The sequence below is a fragment of the Pollicipes pollicipes genome, unplaced genomic scaffold, assembly GCF_011947565.3.
Source record: "Pollicipes pollicipes isolate AB1234 unplaced genomic scaffold, Ppol_2.1 Scaffold_6686;HRSCAF=7923_pilon_pilon_pilon, whole genome shotgun sequence".
NCBI classification, from domain to species: domain Eukaryota; kingdom Metazoa; phylum Arthropoda; class Thecostraca; order Pollicipedomorpha; family Pollicipedidae; genus Pollicipes; species Pollicipes pollicipes.
In genome coordinates this window covers 36156011-36163310 of record NW_023596921.1, presented here as the reverse complement: position 1 = coordinate 36163310, position 7300 = coordinate 36156011, and the positions used below count along the sequence as shown (strand labels likewise).

The following is a 7300-nucleotide window of genomic DNA, read 5'->3' as shown; positions in this document are numbered from 1 at the left end:
TTTTTAACGCCTATCGACTGAAAGCAACCACCAACCCTCCAGCTCATCGCCACCATAACGTCATATTTGTAGATAACCTACATCCATGGGGTTCAAAACCCTTTGGAAAGGTTTAAGTGATAGCATGTGATCAAGGGGTAGCCGATTTAGATATAAAATTTGTGCTTCTAGTTATCTCACACGATTTATGCACAACATATCCTTAAATATTTCATTGAAAGACTTCTATTTCATACTTCTTGGAAACATGTAAAATGACGCAACGATGACAAAAGCGGGGTGAAAGAAGGTCTTGTAAAAAAAGCCTTGTATGTTGCCCTGATCGATTACTTTAGTAGTAGAAAATTGACACGTTGGCAAGGAGGAGGTAAGTAATTTTATATTTTAGGGTTTTTGCTGCATGCCTTGACCGCCGAGGTAACTGCGTGCCACATTAAATATACACCTTCCCATCCTCCTGTCAGTTTCGTAGCTGTGAAGTGGTAGAAGAAGGGCTTGGTTAGCTATTTGCATTAAAAACGGCGTTCCCAGTTATATTTTTGGCATCGAAGCTCAGATCAAGTCCAATTCCAGTTCAGATAAGAATTATAATTGTACAAATAAACTTGTTTATATGCTTAGTAGCAACTTTATGTTACCCTGGTTGATTAGGTAAGTAGCAGAATGGCACATCATGGGCAAGGAGAGGATGAGTGATCTTATATTTTAGTACTGCTTTGGCTGCATGTCCAGGGTGTTGAGGTAACTGTGTGGCATAGTAAGTGTAAAACCTTCCTATCCCACTTATTACTTTCATGGCTGTTTATAGTGATAGAAGGTAAAAATGTGTTTAGTTATTTGCCTTAGAAGCAGTATGTTCAGTTATATGTTTTTGGCATCAGCATCCAGGATCAAATTCTAGTTCAACAACAGATCATAATTTATAAATGAAGGTATGTCTTTGACAAAATATGGATTAAAGTGTAAATTATATTTTAATGTTAATAATAATTCTAGTCTAGCACCAGCAATACTGTGATGGATCTAAAAGTGCAGTGACATTCAAGTTCAGTTGTTTCAATCTGATTTAGAGACAAAATCTAGGCTCAACTCTCGAATGGGCTAACTAACATGCAACATTTCATAATGAAACTGGATGACACATCAAATAGAGCTTGAAGAAGTATATTTAGCCTTTCATTCTCAACTACTGTAAGATTAGCTACGGTAATGTTTAAAAAGCTATGTGAATGTTGTTGGAGCCAGAAAAGTTCCATGCGAAGGAATGATTATTTTTTGCCCCATTTTGTGTCTAACAAGCCATGGGCTATGAGGGGGGGGGGGGGGGGGGGCAGCCAAAAACATTCAATAATACATTATCAATACTATTGCATAAATAGCAGTTGTTAGTTTTAATGCAGCAATTGTTTAAAAGCAGATTGTTTTCTCATTGGCCTAACCCAAGAACTCATGATTTTTCCCAAATATACCTGTAAAATAGCATAATGAGTATGTGGAAAGTAAACTTAGATACAAACCTTTTAGTAAATGTGCAAGTCATGTTACAGACTGGTAGTGACTGGTACAGGCTGGCACTCAGAACTTGGTACTAACTGCACCTTTTATTTATTTATTCCAGTTATTCCTCCTTTCTTTTCACAGGTCAAAATATGAATAGCATTGGTGAGGAGTGCCAAGAGGTAAAGAAGCAATATGATAATTGTTTCAATGCATGGTTTTCAGAGAAGTTCTTGAAGGGCCATTTAGAAGAAGATCCAAAGTGCCTAGAGCTGTTTGAACAGTACTCTGAATGTGCTAAAAAAGCTATAGCTGACAAAGGTATCAACATTGAGGACATCCAGAAGGACATTCTTGGAACAGATCAAGAACAAAAAACACCCGGAACAAACAGCTAATGTGATACAGTATAATATCATAATGCATGTTTTTCAAGTGTTTTAATCATGAGCCTTTGTTGGAGAACAGTGTGATCCATTTGTGCCAGTGTCACCCATGCATCTGTGCTTACAGTGAGCTTGATTCCTGTTGCAAGGACCACAAGTTTTCATATTCATTACTGAATGAAATATATGTTTTGCTGTCCGCCACATGTGAGTTTTATGAATTTCCATACTCACATCGACCCAGCTACAATATCCTGAATACTTTCCCCATCCCCTGATGAGCTCGGACTAACTTCGCCATTCCAAGGCCTTTTGACCGTGTTGTACGCATATCTTTGAGTTTTTCAGCACCCTCCTAGTTACAGGTAGATGCGAAACACGTGTTCATGTCTTAGGATCGTGTGAGTGTCTCCCCCTGCATGCTGAGATCTTCGGGCCAGGGTGAAGTTTCCTATTCAGTGTGGGGGGGGGGGGGGGGGTGGGTGGGGGGGGGATATAGGGAGAGGGCGTCCAACTTGGGCTCCCCTAATTCTGAAAAGAAAATGGGACCAATCCGGAAAGAAATCCGTTTGTTGACATATCTTGAGCGTAGGACTCGTCATTGTTCGCTGCACAGGTCACCACCAGGGGCGCACTTTCTCAACATATGTTGAGAAAGTACGCCCCTGTCTACAGGCTCCTTAAAGTGTGTTGAACCTTCCATAATAATGTGCATCGTGACGCTGCAGCGGCGTCGGGGAAGGCTAGGGACTGTCGTGGGTATTCTAGTGCCCGTGGCGGCCATTGAACTCACCGCCGTGACCCGGGCACGACGACTGCGACCTCCGCCTAGTTTGAAGAGTACATATTTGTGACGGGGCTCGCTGCCGTGGGGACGGTTGGCAAACCCGAGAGAAGAAAGAGCAGGAGATTTGACAGTCCGGAGCGTTTGAAGACTTCCTCGATGAATTGCTGGCGCAGCGACTGGGTTCCGGAAAATATCAGGTTGCCTCTGATATTACCATGAAACTCTATGACTGTTCAGAGAAGGCCGGGTTGTGCGTGGCGCTGAGTCTTTAGGTTGGTTGAGGGTTGAGGATCCGCTCCGGCATATCTCCGCTCAGTCGACTTACGTTCGGAAGACACAACGCTAGTTGATACCTATGCTCGGGAGCCTACGATCGGAAGACGTGCTCCTGGAGGACCTACTCCTTAGGACCGTGCCGTGATTGATGATTGCCTACTGGCGTTGTCCGTTTGTCGAGTCAGGATATTCAAGCAGCAAGGGGCAGCGGCACACGAGGAGTGGCCGGAGCGGGGTAGGCCTGCCTAGGTGGGGATAAAACTAAAAAAACTAAAACTAGCCGGGCACCAGGCGACGTGGCAACTTGGTAACTTGACGGTGTGTGATGACAAGGCTCCATCGGATTGGGTGAATATGTCCTGACCCTGCCCACTTCTGGTCATTGTTGGCACCTTCCGCTGGGCGGCAGCAAGGCGCTGACCAAGAACTTAAACAGAGGGGAATAAGAGGGGCGAGTGGTGCCGGTGTGATGATAGTTATGAATTGTTCATGGCCAGGGGTGGTGCGACCAGTGGGGCAAGAAGGCAAAAGTCCCCTCGCCATTTTAGAAGGGACACGCATACCTGTATGCCTGTATGCCCTTGATGCCCATATATGTACGCCCCGTGACATTTTCAGCAGGCCCCATTTTCCATCGTGCCGACAGGAGGTCTTGATGACCGATACAGAGCATTCCGTCAGATCGAAATGAGGGCTATTAAGCCTATACAAGAGATGGTCTCGAAATTTAATCGGAATCCGAGGCAAATTTTTAGATGAAGGATGGGATTGGACACCACTAGATCCGTTTGTCTCTGGAGAAAAGTCGGTGGCGCCGCCGACTGCCAACTGCCAATGATGCCAACCCGGAGATCCTCACTATTCAAACAAGGAGCAGTGGTATTCTTAGCGCAAGTACTCAAGCGATAGGTCTTCCGGGATCCTCACTATTCAAACAAGGAAACAGTGGTAAGTCGTAGCGTAAGTATTCAAGCGATAGGTCTTCCGAGATCCTCACTATTCAAACAGGAAAACAGTAGTAAGTCTTAGCGTAAGTATTCGAGCGATAGGTCTTTCCGAGCGTAGTTCCTCCAGGATTGGCTATAACGAGTGCTTATCTCCCGGCAGTAGGTCCAGCGGCAGTAGGTCCTCCGAGCGTAGGCCTTTCGAGCTCAGGTAGTTCATGGAGGTCCTAAGTGGAGCATGCGTTCCGGAATGATTCCTTGGCATCGCCAGGGAGCTGGGATAGTGCAGCGGCCCCAGGATGACCAGTAGCCCGGACAACGTGACGCTGACGTTCGGAAATGGAATACTCACAATAGAGCAGAGTACCGGTACACTCTGGCTTCGAGCCTGGTGCGGGGCATTGCCATAGACAGATGAACTGAAGCTTGTCGCTTCATTGGCTAGATGTCGCCGCCACAGCTTTTATGCCAAGCCGGCCATTCAGAATGTAAGCGAGAGAGTCGTTCTCCAGGTGCGTGCTGTATCAGGGCAAGCATGAGTTTCCGTTCGATCGAGCTTGCTGATGTTCTCAGGATGCGTTGTGTGCCGAAAATGCGCATCACTCTCATCCGGTGAACTTGCCGGAGATCTTGCACAAGCTCGCTTCCTAAACAATGTGCAATGGGGCCGTTAGATAGGCCGTTAGACGAATGATGTTCACATGAACAATTCAATATTTTCGCGCAGGGATATTGCCAATCTAAGGTAGCTCGCACTGCTAATTTAATACGGGTCAAATATAACGCTCAGTAGCACATATGTGTGCTATCGATACAGGCGTACCTATCTATGCAGCAACTGTTACAGGTATGCTGTGATAGAGGTGCTGCCCATGCTTGATCACCCTGCGGTTTGCCAGCGATTTGCAATGGGGTCATTGCAATCGTTGCGATGCAAAAAATGGATGAAATGTGGGTTGGCTGCCACAACTACCACCATTGCAGCAAGGGGTTGCAGTTGCCCCAGCGGTATTAGGTACGTAGGTATACGCCGCCCATCTGTCCTATCTGTTTCCATTGTGCGTTCGTATTATTATCCCATCCAGGAGAACGGATGTGAAGACTGAGTCTGTGCGAGATTGCGGTCGATTGACTGGCCCGAAGGAATCTCACCACTTGGGTCGAGGCTGTCTGAATTCGCCCAGCGATTGTTCTTCGCACCCCATTGGCGAAACTGGGACGCTAGAAGCTCTCGGGATGCACGCGTGTGTTTAGAACACACCACTCTGACAACTATTTGCCATTGTAGGTGCGGACGAATCGTCCGAGACTTACATCTATGTATAGATATCACATATGCTCGAACTTATGGTCTCTTCGGACAAATCTATATTCGGCCTAAATTTAGCAGGCCTGCTTGCCATGGTATTTCGTATCGGATAAATAATAGATTAATACGCAATCACAAACCTTAGAAATGTCGACACTTTATTGGTTCCGCCTGCCTGCCCATACTTGCCCAGCTCTATGACCTCAACGTACAATGACACCACACCACGACCAGTCTGTGCAGCACGACACAACTGTGCGAACCACGAAAATATTTCCTCTTCTGCAGCGGCGCTTATAAAGCACGGAATTACCTCGTAGTCGGTATTCCCTGTGGCCGCGAGACAAGCGGCCGAAAGACCCACATGCCGCAACACGCCACATCCGGTTCAACGGTCACGCAGCCGCGGCAGCAGGCCGCCGCGCGCCGGTGACACGACCACGCGACCTCAACCAGTTGATCATGTCGGAGACGTTGTCCAGGTGGCCGTTGTGCACCTCGGGCGTCACCTGGATGAGCGCGACGAGCATGGCATACACGTCGACGGCGTTCACCTGCTGGACGGTGACCCCGGCGCGGAAACTGGGGCCGCGACCGAGCAGCACGCCGCGCATGTCCGGCACGCCGCCGGCCGTGTCGTCGTATCCGCCTGCCGCTTCCACGGCCAGTGGCCGCTCGTGCTCCAGGTAGTAGCCTGGCTCGGCCACCAGGAGGAGGTCGGGCTCGCGCTGCCCGTGCGCCAGCCGCATGCGCGCGGGAATGGCGCCGCGCAGGTACGCGCGCACGCCCGGCACGGCCTTCGCCTGCGCGTGTGCAGCCGTCGCGTGCTCCCCGGCCATGTAGACGAGGCAGGCGGCACCGTCGCCGGCGACGGTGACGGGAGCTTCGGACGGCAGCAGGCTGTCCACCGAGATCACCTTCATGTCAGCCGTGTCCGTCAGGCCGCCGTCCGACACGATGACGACGTTGACCTCTCCGCGGGCCTGGCGGTCCAGCAGCGCGCGGTCGAGCGTCTGCAGCTGGCCGTCGAGTGCGCGCAGCGCATCCAGCACGGCCTCGGACGTAGCGCCGTGCTTCTCGGCGGTCCGCCGCAGCTCGTCCGTGTGCACGATGGCCATATTGCACGGGTAGGCCTCGGCGAACAGGCGGTCCAGCGCCAGCGTCAGACTCTCCTCGAACTCGCCGGCCTGCCCCGGCGCCTGACAAAAGCTGATATTGCTGCCATCAATGGGCACACAGGCGCCTTGGACGTTGAACACAGCTGTGCGACGCCACTGCTTGACGGCCGAGGTCCAGAGGGGCACGACGCCGTCCCACCATGCCGGGTCGGTGGCCGAGTGGCCGGCCGGGCCGTCCACTCGCAGCTCGCCGCGTTGCCGGTCGAGGAAGTGCTCGCCCAGGATGCCGTGCTTCTCCGGGTAGCGGCCGGTGAAGAAGGATGCCCGCGTGGCGATGCCCTCGGACGGGAAGGTCGGGTTGAGCCACTCGGAGCGTGCGCCATACCGCACGAAGTGTGTGAAGAAGGGCAGCTGCGCCGGGGGCACCAAGCTCAGGTAGTCGTGGCGCAGACCGACCCCACCGACAGCACGAGTAGCTTGGGCGGCTGCCTGCCGACCTGGAACCACACGAACCAGGCCATGGACACGAGCACGTACGAGAGGATGACGAGCACCATGTTGCGGCCGCGCCGCGCCAGCCAGTCGTTGGCCGGCGCCAGCTCCTGACGCGCCGGCTCGGCCGCCGGCCCCGGCTCCGCGCCGGGCTCGTGCGGGGCCGGCTCCGCCTCACCTCGCCGCTGACGCACCTGCCCCATCGTCGGTCGCGTGTCGACTGCGACCGCGGCCGAGCGCGAGCTCCGCTACCGCCGCCGCTCGCCAAACTGGTCAGACCGGCCGTGGTTGGCTGCTACCCCCTTCCCCCTTTTTTTTGCTGCTGTCGGCAACGAGTTCAGGCCACATCTTCCCGGCTACAGCAGGGTGAACGAATGAAAACTGATCACCGGGAGAAAGCGCTCTCCCGAAGGTAGTGGGCCTGCCAACCGAAAACAAAGCATGAACATGCGTAACTGTGTTCCGAAGCTTCTCCTCTCTCTTGCGCAACC

At 51.5% G+C, this 7300-nt stretch overlaps 1 protein-coding gene across 1 annotated transcript; it reads right to left on the bottom strand.

Moving 5' to 3' along the window:
• Positions 1-5594: 5594 nt before the first annotated feature.
• On the bottom strand, positions 5595-6874 carry LOC119108243 (glycerophosphocholine cholinephosphodiesterase ENPP6-like). Its single transcript, XM_037231823.1, has 2 exons — positions 6779-6874; positions 5595-6728 (listed from the first exon to the last, which is right to left on the bottom strand). Exons 1-2 carry the CDS (start codon positions 6872-6874, stop codon positions 5595-5597), a joined length of 1230 nt encoding a protein of 409 aa, XP_037087718.1.
• Positions 6875-7300: the final 426 nt, after the last annotated feature.